We start from the raw sequence: 16,738 nt of genomic DNA on the forward strand, positions 1-16,738 counted from the left end.
GAGCGGTGGGCTGCTCACTCACGGAAGTTTGTAGTCCGCACACCAGGGTTCCAATCCCTCAAAGAATGTGTCTCTTCCCAGGATGTCCCTGGTTATCTTGCAAGCAGGCCACACCCCTAGGGAAATTCCCCTTGGGCAGACTGGCCTCTCAGAACACAGTCATCTGATCCCATCATGGGAACAACCACACAGAACTGGGGGTCCAGCCAAGTGGACACACAGCTCCAACTATCACAGCCCTCAACGAGATGGATTGACACAATGGTTGCAATGATGGGCTCAAGTATAGCAGGGATTGTGGGGCTGGCGCGGGACCTGGTGGTGTTTCGTTCTGCTGCGCATGCGGTCACTATGAGTCGGAGATAACTCGACAGAACCTAACAATAACATCACTTTAATAAGCATGACATCCTTCTCCAGGGAATGGTCCCTTCTGACACGACTGAAGTAGGTGAGACGAAGTTTGGCCATCCTCTAGGGAGCGTTCCAGCTGCACTTCTTCCAGGACAGATGTTAGTTCTTCTGGCAGTCCACGGCACTCAGCATTCTTCGCCAGCACAACTCAAAAGCATCAACTCTTCTTTGGTCTTCCATCTTCATTGTCCAGCTTTCACATGCATACGAGGCAACGGAAAACACCACGGCTTGGGTCAGGCCCACCTCAGTCTTCAAAGAGACATCTTTACTCTTCAGCACTTTAAAGGGGTCTTTTGCAGCAGATTTGCCCAGTGCACTCAAAAAATCAACCAAACCCACTGCTACTGAGTCACTTCCGCCTCATAGCAACCCCCCACTGGGTTTCCGAGGAGGTAAATAAATCTTCACGAAGTAGAACCAAACCCGCCTCATCTCTGAGGCCCACGCTGCTAGCTGCTTTTACTGCATAAAGACCCTCCAGGAGGAAAAATACAACAGATCAAAGTAATTGGGACAAACACCGCTCAGCACCATGTGCCTTTTTATACCGTTTTAATAGCTGAACCACACAGATGCCTTGTTTACTCATGAAGCATCTTTTCATCTGCCACAGTAGTTCCACTTATAGTCACGCGTTCCCAGGTGAGGATTCAAGCTCACACGGGAGCCTCTCCAAGTCACTGGGGCACTATTCGTAACACACAAAACAGGGAGCAGGTTCAATGTGGGGCATCTGGGGCCAGTGGAATAAGCTGCCACAGGCCACAGCACGCATGACCCGGCCGCACGACTGCGCCACGTTTGTCTCGAGTTTCTGAATCACCTGGGAAACCAGAATCCGGCAAGCCGACACACAGGGCAACTGGCTTGAGCCACAAGACGGAGCTGGTGCACTTGGCTGCTGGAAGCTGTAATCTTTCAAATCATTCCTAAGTTTCAATGTATTTTCTTACACGTTTTGATATCCTGTCCTGACCATGTTTTTAACTTGATATTTTATATCAAGATGCGTGAGGTCAGACAGACACAGGGAGAGAGGAGGGCGGTGGGTGGGTAGGGTCAACAGCAAAGGCCCCAGCGTGGCCTCCTACTGCCCTGTACCCGGTCAAGAGCCTCGTAGTCAAGGCCAAAGGGATCCTATGAACATCAACCATCCGGTCCTCGACTTCACTGACTCTGTTTCTTCTTTTTCAACACGTTCCTTCAAGCCCTCCGGAAGGCAGAGATCCCCAAATCCTGCTCGGAGCCGCCTGGCCACGGCCACTGGGCAGATCGAGGCCAACGTGATGGCCAGACCACGGCCCCCTCCCCACCGTCCCTGTGTGCCCGCTCTGTGCCAGGCCCAGCCAACCTCAGGGGGTGACAGACAGGGGCCACAGCCCACCCAGTATCAGCAGTCAGGGGTCACTGGGCAGAAGCACGTGTCCCAGTGGGGCCACTAGGTGGGCCCCAGAGACCACCACGGCAAAGGCACGGAGGCTGGAGAGAACTCGGCACGTTCCCAAAAGCGCAGGCTCAGGAGGCGGGGGCAGGGCCCGCGGGAGGAGCCTGGCCTCTGCTGTGTGGGCACCGGGAGCCTGGGCTGCAGACGAGGGCAAAGGGGCTGCAGACGGGCACAGGCCACACTGAAGGGCCCTGGAGGCAGCCAGTGCTCCGCAATAGGGTCAAAGAGGGCAGAGGAGGGACTGGCCAGGGTGGCCCGGCAGCTCCCGCCGTTGACATGCGCTGACAGAGGAGGATGGGGGACGGAGAGGTGTGCCTCCTTGGGGTGGCCGCTGGGCGGGAGGGGACAGGGTGTTGACACAGGGCGGCCCAGCCCCTCACCGACCGCTGCCTCCACCGCCCCCTCCACCCCCAGCCCCACCCTGGCCCCCGGCGTCCGGCGCTCCCGACATCATGAGGAACAGCACGACGGGAATGATGTACATCCACTGGAGGTCAGACAGACGGACACAGGGAGAGAGGAGGGCGAGTGTGAGCACCGGAGCCCGCGCCAGGCCCCGGGGCAGGGGCGGTGTGAGGCGGGCCCAGGTCCCCTACTGCACTACAGGAGGGCAGGGGTGCGGGAGGGCGGGCGGGGGTCCTCACTCAGGCCTCCTGCGGTGGCGGCGCGGGCCCCGGGGCAGCAGGACGCAGGGCTGTGAGCAACACGGCCCCCCCCAGGATGAGGTGCCACTAGGAGGGAGGGGGACAGGTCAGGGGCCTTTGGGGCCTGCAACCCCTGGGTGGGCGGGGACCCTCCGGCGAGGCCTCCCTGGGCTCCAGTTTCCCTGCCCCGAGGCTGTTCCTGCTGCCCTGACCTTGGCCTGGGTCAGTGCCCAGCACGCAGGGGGCTCAGCGTCCGTCTCAGGAGCCCACTCCTCCCGCCCTAGCCTCACTGGGGCCTCGCTCCTCGCCCGCAGGCTGGCCCTGCCCTCTCCACACTCAGGTGGCCGGTGCCTCAGGCGGGACCCACCACCCCGACCCGCCCAGCCTGCGCCTGCTGGGCCTCCAGGGCCCAGCCGCCCCCCACGCCATGGCCAGCGGGGCTTCCCTAGACCTGGCCCTCTGCCCCCCAGCTGCCCGGCTCCCTCAGTGCTCATGTCAAACCTTCCACAGGCCTCTCAAACCCTCCGCCTGTCCCCTCCCTCCCAGCCCCCAGCCCTAGCTCAGGCCCTTCTCCCAGACGCCCTGCTCTCTGGCCAGCCCCCCCCCCCCAGCCGACCACGTCTCTCTGCACACAGCCTCACACGGCCCTCCAAAGGAGCCCCACTGGGCTGAGGGTCTGCGCTGGCCCGCCCCCGCCCCACCCCCACCCCCACCCACCTCCATGCCCCCCCAAGCCTTTCTGGTTCCCAGTACCACCCAGCCCCCCATCAGCCAGGCTGCTGAGGTGGGTCGTTTTCCAGAGCTGACACCGCCCCCCTTCCCCAAGCCTAGCTCAGGGAGGGGCCAGAAAGGACACTCAGGAGGCCTGTAGGGTGACAGACAGGAGCCTAAGAGCCAGGGAGAGGAGAGGGCAGAGGGCCCAGACAGCTGGGCCTGTGGGAGGGGGGCGGGGGTGGGGGCCCCACTCACATATTTAGCAAAAAAAGACTTCTGCTCCTGGGGGTTCTTGGCCTTCTGGGCCTGCTCCATCTCCAGGCGCTCAATGAAGGCTGCTGTCTCGGGGCTGGTGGGAGGGGAGGGTGGTGAGGGGCCGGGTGGGTGGACGGGGGTGGGGGGCTGAGGGCCGGCGAGCCCCTGGGGTGGCAGGAGGAGGGTGGGGGCAGCCAGGCCTCTCAGCTCTCACCCCGGCGCGGTGGTGGGCGGCTGCAGCTGCACCGTGGTGTTGAACAGCTCCAGGTCCACGTCCTCCACCTCGTGGCCACGGCAGCCCCCGGGCTGCGTCACCACTGACACGCCCACCACGTTGCCGGCCACGTCCAGGTGCAGGGTCAGCTGGTCCGAGAGGTGCGACTCCACCAGGGAGCACTGGGCAGGGAGGGAGAGGGCCAGGGGCTGTCAGGTCGCCCCTGGGCACGAGCCCCTACTTGTTGGCCTCGTGGACCCCACCACCACCCTGAGCCGCTTCTGCTGGAGGCCCCAGCACCCCGGAGGGCCCCGCTCCCCGGTCACGCCCGGTCAGCACTGGGGGCAAGAAGGGCAGGACCAGAGGGAGGCAGCTGGGATGAGCAAGGCAGGGGCTGGGTCCTTGTCCCCAACTCACCGCGGGCACAAAAGAGGAAACGTAGCCACCAGCTTCTGGGCCCTCAGGGGCCCCGGGCCGCCGTGGGACCCGAACCCGGTAGAGGCCATTCAGGGCTGCCACATCCTGCAGGGAGAGCAGGGACCGTGAGAGCGACGGTGACTACCGGGCCCCCAGCAGGACACCCAGTCCGAGTCTTCACCAGCCTCGCAGCAGCCTCTGGCCCACAGACTCAGCGAGGAAGGGGACTCGGTGGCTTTGGTGAGCTTTCTCTCCAAGACAGCGGTCCCCTTCCGCCTGCCCGGGCCTTCAGCCCCGCCCCTGGGCAAACTCGCGTTCAGGCTGTTTGAGGGCCCCTTCCTCCTTAAACCGGACTTCACCCTAATGGACTGGGGAGCTGGGAGACTATGGGGGAGGCAGGCACCAGGTAGAGAGGACAGCCCAGCCGAGGCCCCCAGGCATGCCGCCACCGCAGACCGGACCCACACCCGCACTGCGCTATGCTGCCGCCGCCCTGGAGGGCGAGGGCGGAAGGCGGCATGGGCGGGGCAGTGCGGGAGAGCCGGCTGGCCCCGCCCACAGCCCGGGCCCCTCCTCACCCGGAGGCGGCCTCGCTCCTCCTCGCTGAGCTGCCGCTGCGACAGGGACAGGGTGCCGTCCTGCTGGTTCCAGAGCAGGGAGCCGCGCTTCCGGAAGTGCACGGCGTCATCTGCGGGGAGCCCGGGTTCAGCAGCCACCCTCCCAGAGCAGTCTCTGCCGCCCCAGCGGGAGGAGAGGGGTGCAACCTCGCCTCCGCCCCTTCCCACTCCGAGCCCCCGCGGTCCCGCCTGCACTTCGGGACACCCCACCCCGGCCTGCCCTCCTGCCCCGCAGGACAGCCCGAAGCAGGCGCCTGAGCTCCGGACCTCCTCAGCCGGGCCTGCTCCTCGTCAGGCGACCCGGGGAGCCCGCACAGGAGCTATCGGAGCCTCGTTCTCTCCAGTTGCAACCAGGGAGCTGCGGAGCTCCGAAAGGCCAACCACTGGGCTGCGGGGCCCCGCGGCGCACTTCCCAGAGGATTCTGTGGTCGGCTCCGTAGGTCTGCAGAGGGCAAGACCTGGAACACGAGCCCGGGCTCCATTATTAGCACTGACGTCTGGCTCTGAGAACCTGGCGCCTCATCAGGGGCATTTAAGGTGGGGGTTGGCGCTGGTCGCACCTCCTATTCACTTGCTAAGGGACCCTGGTGGCACGCTGCCCTCTCTAAGCCTCAAAGAAAACAGGGACAAAACTAACACTGCAGGGACACTTGAGTTCATCGGTGCCAAGCAGCTAGGTGGCACTGGGCACCTGACGATCATTCTACAAGCGGGCTACGAAATGCTGACTGCGGCCTCCGCAAGGACTTTGCATACTTCCCGCTCACAGCGCCCCTAGCGGACAGAGAGGAACTGCACCACAGGGTTTCCAAGGCTGTCAATCTTCACAGAAGCAAAGCCCAAACCACACCCACTGCCCTAGAGTCAATTCTGACCCACAGCGCCCCTAGAGGACAGAGTGGAACTGCCCCACAGGGTCTCCAAGGCTGTCAATCTTCACAGAAGCAAAGCCCAAACCACGCCCACTGCCCTAGAGTCAATTCTGACCCACAGCGCCCCTAGAGGACAGAGTGGAACTGCACTACAGGGTTTCCAAGGCTGTCAGTCTTTATGTTGTTGTTATATGCCGTTGACTCAGACCTGACTCATAGCGACCCCTCCTTGGGTTTCTGAGGCAGTATCACTACAGAAGTAGTTTGCAAATCTTACTTCCAAGGAGTGGCTGGTGGGTTTGAACCACCAGCCTTCTGGTTAGCAGTCAAGTGCCTTAGGCACTATGCTACCAGAGTTCCCAGTTTTATGGAAGCAAAACCCAAACCAAACCCAGTGCCATGGAGTCTATTCCGACTCACAGTGCCCCTGCAGGACAGAGTGGAACTGCACCACAGGGTTTCCAAGGCTGTAAGGCACAGAAGTACAGTACAAGGTTCCTCAGAATGGCCAGACTTCATCTCGTGTACTTTGGTCATGTTGTCAGAAGGGACCAGTCCCTGGAGAAGGACATCACGCTCAGTAAAGTGGAGGGTCAGCGAAAAGAAGACCCTGAACGAGATGGGCTGGTGCAGTGGGTGCTACAATGGGCTCCAACAGCAAGCACCGTGAGGATGGCTCAGGACTGGGCAGTATTTCCTTCTGTTGTTCACGGGGACGTTATGAGTCGGAACCGGCTGGACGGCACCTAACAACAAACAACAATCTTCGCCGAAGCTGACTGCCACATCTTTCTCCTGCCTGTTTGGTAGATTTGAACCGCTGACCATTTGGTTACAGCCAAGGGTTTAACCACGGCGCCACCATGGCTCCTCTCACAAGACAAAGGGACATTTAATTGCAGTGGTTCTCTTCCCCAGCCCTCCTGTCCAGGGGAAAGCGGCCAGACCCTAGTCCTGACTCCCAGGACCCTGGGTAGCGTCGCTGGGAACGATCGATGCTCGACTCACCCATCTCAAAGGAGTGCTCCAGCAGCATCCCCACCGTGCCGCAGCCCTCACCTTCTCGGCCTTCTGCACCAGCCTGCAGGAGAAAGAGGCCCAGGTCGGACCATTCACCCCTCGGCAGGGCCGAACCCACGACCCCAGGACGGACACAGAGCCGGCGGGTTGAGAGAAGGGCCTTATTTTCATATTGAACCCAATGGCGGATCCTGACCCTGGATTCCCCGAAAACAATCATGAACATTCATGCTACAGACTCACCGCCCCCCCACCCCCGTGCAAACCAGGGCTTCCTAATGCTTTGCCCATAAAGATTCAGGCAGCCTCTTTTTCACCTTAACAGCCTCAATCGCCACCTTGCCGCCTGAGCCCCGCCTCTTCAAATATATTCAACTTTTAACCCTTCATTTTCTCCAACTTTCCTTCTTCTGCATCCTTCCCCGACCTACGCCAATGAGCCTGCAACTTCATTTCCACATTAAAGAAGCCTGCGAGCTTTGACTCCGCCCCCTCATGCATATTCACGAAGCACCTCTTCCCGCCCTTCCTGCATATTCACGAAGCACGATTCCTCTCCAATCTCTAGAGAGCTTGTCCTTTCTTATATTAACCGCTGCGAAGTTTGGTTGGCCAGATTCCACCCTGGCCACACCTTCTCATGCATATTCACGAGCTGCGGATCCCTATGTTCTTTCCCCCTGGTCCCCAACCTCTCCCTTTGGCGCAGGCTGCGCCTCACCCAACGCGCAGGCGCCAAGAGCCCATCGGAACCACGCCCCTTATGCATATTCATTAGCTGGAGTCTTCCTAACGTTCCTCTCGCTTTCTCTCCCAGCCGGTGTGGTGTCGTTCCAGGCGCAGGCCCTTTGCATCGAGAACTGCAGCCTCGCTTGCTACCGTTTTTTCACCTCATCTTCCTTCAGAGGCCTGCGCAGCCTCGTTTTCACCTTAACCTTTTCTCAAAGCCCAAGACCTGGATTTCGGCCGGCTCCGGCTTCTGTGCATAGCCAATAAAAACTCACCCCCCGTGCCGCGGTCCCGGCCCGACAGCCGCTGCCCCGGGCCCGGCTGGGGGCTGCTGCCGCCATCAACAAGAGCAGAAGCAGCCGAGTTGCCCCAGCGCCGGCCGCCGCCATCTCGGCGCGCTCCCACCTGTCAAAGGGCCGGTGTGAGCCAAGCGGCCGCGGAGCACGCCGGGAGGAACGCGCCCCATTCCGCTTGCCCGTGCGCCTGCGCCGGCTCCTGACGCCTGCGCACTGACGCTACCCGGCAACCGGGGCCTGACGTCAGCGGAGCGGCAGCCTCTACAGCCGGGTCTCCGGGCACCGGCTCTCAGGTGATGTCACCAACCTGATCCCTTTCTTGGTGACGTCAGGCAAACCCGTGCCACCGTCTCGTGACGTCACAGAGTCGGCAGCCCCGCCCTCCCTCTCCTCCTGGGGCTCTTCCTTCCGCTCCCCGCGAGGGGAGGGGGCGTGGCGATGACCCCGGAAAAGCCAAAGTCGGACCTGGGTGGAGCAGGTGAGGCGGGACCTGGTGGGATGGCAGGTGATGAGCGGTGAGGCCGAGGGGGAGGAAGTGGGGCACGGAAGGGCCCTGATGTAGGACGAGGTGGTGAGCCCGGACACTCTCATCCTTGGCGCGGGACGTCCTCAGGCTCAGCCTTCTGACAAAGACATTCCCCCCGCCCCTCCGCCTCCAGCCTGTTTCACAAGCCGGCCTGGCCGACTCCAGCGCCACCTCCTGAGCGGCGAGTTCGACCAGCTGCGGGACTTCCCCATCTTTGAGAGCAACTTCGTGCAGGTGGGAACCCCCTCCCAGCCCAGATCCTCAGCCTGACTTCTCACCTCACGACTTGGGGACCCCTGCTCTCCCTTCTTCCGACCACTCCCGCATAACGTCCATCTCGGAGGATTCCCGACCTCCAGTTCTCCATAATATGTGACCTCTGATCCCCCTTACTTCAAGACCCTCCACTTCCCTATGAATCCTGACGCCTGACCCCTTGACTTTTGATCCCAGACCCCTGCCCTCATTTTTAACTCGCTTTGTTCATGACCCTGAGCCCTACTAAGATTTCCAACTGCTCATCGGTTCCCAGTCCTCACCTCCATCTACGCCACCTCTAACCTCTGACTTCTGGCCCCAGGTGACCCGGTTAGGAGAAGTCGCCAACAAAGTCACCATGGGAGTGGCCGCCTCCAGTCCAGCCCTGGAACTCCCTGACCTGTTGCTGCTAGCGGGCCCCACCAAGGAGAACGGACGCCTCCAACTCTTCGGGTGACTGGCCCTACCCTGGCCTCCTTCCTCGACTCTGGGCATCCTCTCCCTCACCCAGACAGCTCCCAGGGCCCAGAGTCTCGGATGGCTGCCTGCCCGAGAGAACCAAGACCGAGCCATCCTCAGGGCCCGGAAAGAGGAATCAGATAGACGTGACAGGGCAGTGATGGTTGAATTCCCCCCTTCCACACAGGGGACGCGGGTTCCATTTCCTACCAGTACATCTTAGGAGCACCCGTCTGTTAATGGGGGCTTGCATGTGGGTCTGATGGCAAACAAGTTTCAGTGGGGCTTGCAGATGAAGATAGATAGACCAGGAAGAAAGGCCTGACCACTTACTTCCAAAAATGACCCAGGAGACCCCCCCCATGGACCACAGTGGTCTGGTCTGCATCAGGTCACGGGGCTGGTGCCGGACCCAGCTGCGTTTCCTGGTGCATGGGGCCAACTCCAAGGGGGGGGGGGGGCAGGCCTCAGCTGTACCGTGGAGAGTTAGAAGAAGGAGCATTTGTGTGGTACTTACCGTGGCCCCCGGACCATGCATACAATCACATCTCTGACCTTGTACCCTCACAGTGATCCCCGAGCTCCAAAGAGGAAAACTGAGACTCGGAGCGGGGAACCACTCACCCAGGGTCCCACAGGAGTCCAGGAGTGGGCTGGGATTCGAGCCCAGGCTCCTAGTGGCTGCTGATGACAGCCAGCCTCTGATTCTCAACTTCCCATGCCGCGCTGGGCGCCACCCCTTCAGACCTTGTTACCGTTTTTCTATTGAGAAAATGTTGCAGACTCGCAGGCAAACACACACACTCCAATGTATAAAACACACAGGAAATCATCCTTGGCACCTGCCCCTCCCCTGCACACCACTCCTCCTCACCTGTACCCCACCCTTCACCTCCTCATCCTTCCCCTGCACCCCTCCCCTCCCCCACTTGCCTGTTGGAGAAGTGCCCTGCCTGCCAGTGGTGCCCATTTATTGACCGCATTTCAGAGTTAACAAGAGAAAAAAGAAAAGGCAAACAGAAAGACAGAAAAGCACAAATACAGATACAGAAAAATGAGACAAAAATTTGAAAAAATAAGGCAGGCGGGCCGGCCGGAGGATAGGGGACGCTCGCAGTGCGAGGCGCTTGTCTCCAGTTTGTCCCCAGTTCTGAAATCCCGGAGGCTTTTTCGTGGCTCAGCAGCAGAAACTGATTCTGACAAACCAACTCACTTGAGCCAATTTACAGCCTTGACTTACCCTCCCACCGTAAGTAAAGACGAGCCCTGGTGGCTCAGTGGTTAAAGCACTCAGATGCAAACCGAAAGTTCAGCGGTCCGAAAAACCCACCAGCCACTCTGCGGGAGAAAGATGAGGCAGTTGGCTTCATAAAGATTAACCAAAACCAAACGCAGCTCACTGCTGTCGAGTCAATCCTGACTCATAATGACCTCTCCTTGGGTTTCTGAGGCAGTATCTCTACGGAAGTAGATTGCCTAGTCGTCCTCATGAGGAGTGGCCGGTGGGTTTGAACTGCCAGCCTTCTGGTTGTTGTTGTTGTTGTTGTTATGTGCCGTCGAGTCGGCCCCGACTCATAGCGACCCCTCCTTGGGTTTCCGAGGCAGTTATCACTACGGAAGTAGGATTGCCCAACCTTCCTTCCGAGGAGTGGCTGGTGGGTTTGAACCGCCAGCCGTCTGGTTAGCAGGCAAGAGCCTTCTGGTTAGCAGTCATAATTAACGGTCAGATGCCTCAGGCCCTACGCCACCAGAGCTCTCAATCTTCATGGAAGCAAAGCCCAAACCACACCCACTGCCGTGGAGTCCATTCTGACCCACAGCGCCCCTAGAGGACAGAGTGGAACTGCACCACAGGGTCTCCAAGGCTGTCAAGTCTTTAGGGAACAGACTGCCCCATCTTTCTGCTGCAGAAAGACTGGTGGGTTCAAACCACTGACCTTTTTGTTGGCAGCTGAGCACTTAACTGCCGTGCCACCAGGGCTCCTTCCCTACAAATCAACATCTCATCAGACAGAAATGGTGCACTTGCTCGGTAAACGTTTCTGAAGACGCTCTGGACCCCAGATCTCACCAGCTTGCAGCCTCAGGGCTGTTCCTGAGCAAACTCCTGGAAACCCGTGTGTGTGTGTGTGTGTGTGTGTGTGTGTGTGTGTGAGAGAGAGAGAGAGAGAGAGAGAGAGGGGAACTGCTCCAGAGGGTTTCCAGGGGCTGCTTTTTTGGAAGCAGTTTGCCAGGTAGACTAGCCTCTCCTCAGCAGCCACGTGTGTTAAGCGTTCACACGACCCAGGGACTCTTTGAAGCCGTAACGTGGTCTTAGGACGGTCAAATCGATTCTGACTCACAGTGACATGGTGTGACAGGTCTGACACAGTGACTCACAGTGACATCATGCGGCCGAGCAAAGCTGACCCTTAGGCTGTTCTTGATTAGCAGCCGAGTGCTCAACCGCTGCGCTACCAGGGCTCCCAACCCTGTGGCTGTTGATCAGATCTGACTCGGGGACCCCATAAAACCAAACCCAAACCTGCCGTCACCAGGTCAGTTCTGACTCTTAGCGTCCCCCATTGGGTGTCCAAGGCTGTCAGTCTTTACGGAGGTGGAGTGCCTCATCTTCCTCCCACAGAGCAGCTGGTGGCTTTGAGTCGCCTACCTTCTGGTTAGCAGCCACCGGAGCTCCTTCAGAGGGACCCCATAGGGCAGAGTGAAAGTGCCCTCTGGCGTTTGCCAGCCTACAACTCTGGGGAAGCACCTGGTGGATTTGAACCGCAGACCTCATGGTTAGCAGCCGAGTGCTTCACTGCTGCACCACCAAACCTCACCCTCACTGCCGTTGGGTCGTTTCCAACTCAATAGCGACCACTCCTTGGGTTTCCAAGGTGGTATCACTGCAGAAGTAGATTGCCCAACCTTCCTTCCGAGGAGTGGCTGGTGGGTTTGAACCGCCAGCCTTCTGGTTAGCAGTCAAGTGCCTTAGGCACTGCGCCACCAGAGCTCCTACCTTCACAGAAGCAAAGCCCAAACCAAACCCAGTGCCTGGAGGGGATTCTGACCCACAGCGCCCCTAGAGGACAGAGTGGAACTGCACCACAGGGTCTCTAAGGCTGTCAGTCGTGATGGGAGCAAAGCCCAAACCACACCCACTGGAAGCAAAGCCCAAACCAAAGTCACTGCCATTGACTTGACTTGACTCATAGCGACCCCTCCTTGGGTTTCCGAGGCGGTATCTCTACAGAAGTAGATCGCCCAGTCTTCCTTCCTGGGAGTGACTGGTAGGTTTGAACCGCCAGCCTTCTGGTTAGCAGTCAAATGCCTTAGGCACTGCACCACCAGAGCTCCCTAGTGCACCACCAGAGTCCTTGAATCCCGCCCGGCATGTGTGTGTCTGTGTGTGTGTGTGGGGGGGCTCGTGCTGTGTGCTACCGTCCACTCTTCTCATTCCCTGTAAGCTCAGTATGCAGACTCCTAGACCAGCATGAGTCCAGCCACGAGATCCTTTCTCAGGACACAGGGTTCATAAGCCCCGTCCCTTGGGTCACCGTGTCTGCTGCCTTCAAACGGCCTGGGCTCCTGGGCTCAGAATCTGGCTTCACGGCTTCCTTACTGACTGGCCACGTCCCTACACGCTTGTGCCTCCAGTTTTCTCATCCGGAAAACGGGGGTAAGAGAAGAGCCCGCCTCAGTAGTCGCTATTTGTAAAGCACTTGGAACAGTGGCAGGCACAGTGAGCATTCGGTAAAGGCTGGTCATCACCCTTCCATCTGCGGGGACATAATGGTTGAGTGGCTGGCTGGCTGGTGTCTTGGGGTTACAGGCAACGGGAGATGGCCTCATGGGGACATCCTTGGGCAGAAGCCTGTGTGCACATGGGAGGGAATCTGTGAGGTCACTTCCTGGAGGTCACTACTGCTCACAGGGCACGTGTGACAGTGCGAACGGCCGGGCTCCCCATCGCAGCTGGGCGGCGGGGCAAGTCACCCACCCACCCACTCTTGCAGTCGTCTGCCTTGTTGGGCCTTGAAGGAAAGCCTGAGAGATTTCACCAACCAGGACCCTGGTGGTGCAGTGGTTAAGTGTGTGGTGCAAACCAAAAGGCAGTTTGAACCGACCAGCTGCTCAGTGGGAGAAAGATGAGGCAGTTGGCTTCCATAAAGATTGACAGTCCAGGGAACCCTGTGGGGCAGTTCCACTCTGTCCTCTAGGGGCGCTGTGGGTCGGAATCGACTCAGCGGCAGTAGGTTTATTTGTTCCACGGAGGGAACAACCATTGCTAAGGCCCCAGGCAGGATGGGTTTGGCGTGTCTCCAGTGCCTGGTGTTTTGGAAGAATAGCAAGTGATCACGGAAGCGTGGGACCTGAGGTCAGGGGCGACCGTGCTTCTTGGAGGGCCTTGTGGGGTTCAGGGAGGACTTTGCTTGTTCTAATGGAGGTGGGAGCTCTGGTAGCACTGGTGGCCTAGTGCCTAAGGCATTTAACTGCTAACCAGAAGGCTGGTGGTTCAAACCCACCACCCACTCCTCGGAAGGAAGGTTGGGCAATCTATTTCCGTAGTGATAGTGTCTTGGAAACCCAAGGAGGGGTCGCTATGAGTCGGGTCCGACTCGACGGCACATAACAACAACAACAATGGAGGCGGGAGCCGCGGGAGGGCGTTGAGCAGGTGTGAGCGGACCCAGGCGCTCACGGGCGCCCTCTGGTGGCCGCGTGGGGAACAGCGCGGGACAAGGGCAGGCAGGGAGCCACTGAGAAGTGGCGCCATGGTGAGAACATCTCCAAGGAGGAGCTGCCGGGATCAGCTGAGAGTTGGGTGAGGTGTGTGCGAGCGAAGAGTCAGGGGCAGGAGGCGGTTTGGGCTGGGGAAGGTCAGGCGCTGGGATTTGGGACATGTTCTGCGTCCCGTGTCAAGCCAACACCCAAACGGCCATTTCACACGTGCCCTCAGTCTAGCGGTCAGGAGAGAGGCGAGCGGGACCCACAGAGGGGAGAGGAATGGGATTGTGGTTGTGTGTGGTCAAGTTCACTCCCACTTATAGAGACTCCATGGCCCAGAGAACTGCCCCCAAAGTGTCTCCTACGCTGCGGTCCTTACAGGAGCAGAGCGCAGGGCCTTCTTACGCCGGGCCTCTGGGCGGGTTGGAACTGCCAGCCAGTCCGTTGGCAGCCACGGGCTCAACCGTTGCGCCCCCAGGGCTCCTCTGCGGTATCTTACAGCTGCACTTAAACCCACGCGTTTGGAGGAACCGTGAAACGGGACTAGACGCAGGCGTTACTCCTCCAGGGGGCGGCCCAGGCGGGAGGACCGCGCTGTGGGGGCTGGGATCCTGAGGCGCCCCCTCGCCCGCCCAGGCTGTTCCCCTTGCAGTTCGTCCAGCTCTTCGTCCACGACGAGTGCCGCCGGCAGCTCAAGGTCAAGTTCCGCACCGGCCGCACCTTCTACCTGCAGCTGCGCGCCCCGCCCGAGACCCGCGACCGCGAGTTCGGCCGCTGGGTGCGCCTCCTGTACCGCCTGCGCTTCCACGCGGCCCAGGGCGCCGTGCCCTTCACGCAGGAGGACCGGGCGCTCGCCGACGGGGAGGAGGAGGAGGAGGAGGAGGAGGAGGAGGACACGGCCCTGGAGGAGGGGGACGAGGTGACGGGTGGGGCCCGGCGGGACTGCGAGCATGGGTGGAGGTGGTTCCGGGGCGGGGGAGGGGAGGGGTCTGGGGGCCAGGACTCTGGGTCCGAGGGAAGAGGGGTCCGGGGGTCAGAACTCCTGGGTCTGAGGGAGGAGGGGCTGGGGGACTGGGTCCTGGGTCCTCGAAGGGTCTGCACCCTGAGGGTAAAGACAGCGGGATCTCAAAGCAGGGCGTGGTGTCTCCAGCTAAGATGGTTCTGTTTGCCTGTTTGGGGACCCCTGGTAGCCTCCTTCCCCTTGACCGACCACAGTGGGGTCTAGGAAGTGTCTTCCTGGGTCCCAAAGGGGTAAGATCCACCAGGCCAGATGCCCCAGCTCCCTGTAAGGACTGGGGGTGAGTGGAGGGGGAAGGAATCCAGTCCTTGAATATGGGGGTACTGGAACCCCGATGACCTCCTCCTCCTCTCAAGACACCCCCTTCCCTAGTGCCCAGTGAGTCCAGGACCCCCTCCCCGGCCCCCAAAGTGCAGAAAGCCCCCCAGGTCAAGGCCTCTGAGGGAAGCTGTCTCTCCCCAGACTCCAGCAGAGGTCAGACTTGACCCACAGACCTCAGAACTCTGGGGCCTCTGATTCTTAGCATCTTCTGACATCACCAAGGACTAGAGATTTAAAACGCCCTCCCCCACCACCCGGCAGATCAGTTATTCGAGGTAATAAAGCTCAGCCGATTAAGAATCAACACCCAGGTCACTGAGCGGTTTTGCTGTTGTTGCCAGTTCAACATGGCGGCCTCACTGAAATAGTGTGCCTGCCGCCACCCGGCCTTGGGGCTGCCTGTGGGAGGTGGTGCCCAGCCATTCCAACACAGGTACCTCACTAGGGCACCGTTCCGCATCTAGCTACCTCAACACGGCCTTGGGTCATCTTTGACTCCTAGTCGCCAATGCTATGTGGTTGACTAGATGGCTGGCTCCATACACGGTTCACCAACTCAAGTAGCTGTCCCAATATGGCTGACTCCATACATGGTTGACTGAGGAAGGTGGCTGTCCCAAGATGGCTGACTCCTTACACAGTTTACTAACTAAAGGAGCTGTCCAAAGATGGCTGACTCCATACATGGTTGACTAATTCAAATGGCTGTCCCAAGATGGCTGACTCCTTACACAGTTAACTAACTAAATAGCTGTCCCAAGATGGCTGGCTCCATACATGGTTGACTAATTTAAGTAGCTGCCCCAAGCTGGCTGGCTCCGTACATGGTTGACTGACAAAATTGGCTGTCCCAAGATGGCTGACTCCTTACACAGTTGACTAACTAAAGTAGCTGTCTTAAGATGGCTGGCTTAATATGGTCGGCCTCATCATGGCTCCCATCCTAACATGGCGGCCCCCATCACCAACCCCAGCATGACCCCCCCCCCAACCGCACACTGAAGAACACACACACACGTGAAAGTCCAAGACCAGATGCGTTGTCTCATGTTCTGAGCGGTAACTCCGGACAGGGAGGGGCGAGAAGCTTTCACTGTGGCACTGTGGGGAGAATGACAGAGGGGACGGTAAGAAGGCCTGGGGTACGGTGCTTCGGCGCCTGGCTGCTAACCGCAAGGCCGGCAGTTCAAACCCATCCCACAAAGATGGCCGCCCAGGAAGCCCTACGGGGCAGCCTTGCCCTGCCACGTCGGGTTGCTATGAATCAGAATCGCTGCCTGGGTTACAGCCGCAGCCACCAGGCGGCCTCAGGGATGGGCTCGTGTGCCCCACCCCCACCCCTCAGGGTGCTGACCCTGGCTGGCCACCAAGGGAGCGAGTGGACACTTCCCCTCCAGTTCCCGGGTGGTGGTGACCTTTCCCGTGCTGGACGGCTGGCAAAATGCCAGCGGTTGGAACCCACTCAGAGGTGCCTCGGAGGAAGCCACAGCCTTGAAGGACCCCATGGAACAAGTCTGCTGTGCTCGTATGGGGTCTCCGTGAGTCACAATCAACGCAACGCAACTCACAAACACCCGCTCTTGCCTCGCTCCACTCCCCAGCTCCCTTGGAGAACCATCTCTGAGTCCCCCTCCTGCCCAGGCTGGCTCCCGCCCCACTGTCCCAACGCCCCTGAGCCACTCTCAGGACAGCGGGCACGGCCCTGCGACGCTCCTGTTAGTGGGTGAATTCAGCTTCGCTGTTAGAGGGCCCAGGGCTGACTCCTCCCTGGAGCCTAGCATGGCTCAGCCTGGGGCCCTCCAACGAGGGG

At 59.8% G+C, this 16,738-nt stretch overlaps 2 protein-coding genes across 2 annotated transcripts; one reads left to right on the forward strand and one right to left on the reverse strand.

Moving 5' to 3' along the window:
• Positions 1 to 2,505: 2,505 nt before the first annotated feature.
• EMC10 (ER membrane protein complex subunit 10) lies at positions 2,506 to 7,732 on the reverse strand. The gene is made up of 7 exons (XM_007957625.2): positions 7,619 to 7,732; positions 6,603 to 6,675; positions 4,684 to 4,793; positions 4,106 to 4,210; positions 3,689 to 3,870; positions 3,475 to 3,568; positions 2,506 to 2,592 (listed from the first exon to the last, which is right to left on the reverse strand). The coding sequence occupies exons 1-7, from the start codon at positions 7,730 to 7,732 to the stop codon at positions 2,506 to 2,508; spliced, it is 765 nt and encodes a 254-aa protein (XP_007955816.1).
• Positions 7,733 to 8,026: 294 nt separating this feature from the next.
• Positions 8,027 to 15,296, forward strand: FAM71E1 (family with sequence similarity 71 member E1; the record flags this gene model as incomplete). The annotated part of the gene is made up of 6 exons (XM_007957642.1): positions 8,027 to 8,144; positions 8,299 to 8,399; positions 8,746 to 8,876; positions 14,226 to 14,697; positions 14,964 to 15,081; positions 15,190 to 15,296. Coding segments are annotated over 6 exons (1,047 nt in total), but the record flags the coding sequence as incomplete, so codon positions are not given.
• Positions 15,297 to 16,738: the final 1,442 nt, after the last annotated feature.

The sequence above is a fragment of the Orycteropus afer genome, unplaced genomic scaffold (genome assembly GCF_000298275.1).
Source record: "Orycteropus afer afer isolate SDZICR_OR568_19922 unplaced genomic scaffold, OryAfe1.0 scaffold00766, whole genome shotgun sequence".
Lineage (NCBI taxonomy): Eukaryota > Metazoa > Chordata > Mammalia > Tubulidentata > Orycteropodidae > Orycteropus > Orycteropus afer.

What these genes read in the sequence shown, in the direction of transcription:
- EMC10 (XM_007957625.2), bottom strand. Translation starts at nt 7,732, where the DNA reads ATGGCGGCGGCCGGCGCTGGGGCAACTCGGCTGCTTCTGCTCTTGTTG. An exon ending in AGGAGCGAGGCCGCCTCCGG is followed by an intron (nt 4,211 to 4,683) that starts GTGAGGAGGGGC and finishes CTCTCCCTGCAG; the next exon opens with GATGTGGCAGCCCTGAATGG. An exon ending in TTTCCTCTTTTGTGCCCGCG is followed by an intron (nt 3,871 to 4,105) that starts GTGAGTTGGGGA and finishes CTCCCTGCCCAG; the next exon opens with TGCTCCCTGGTGGAGTCGCA.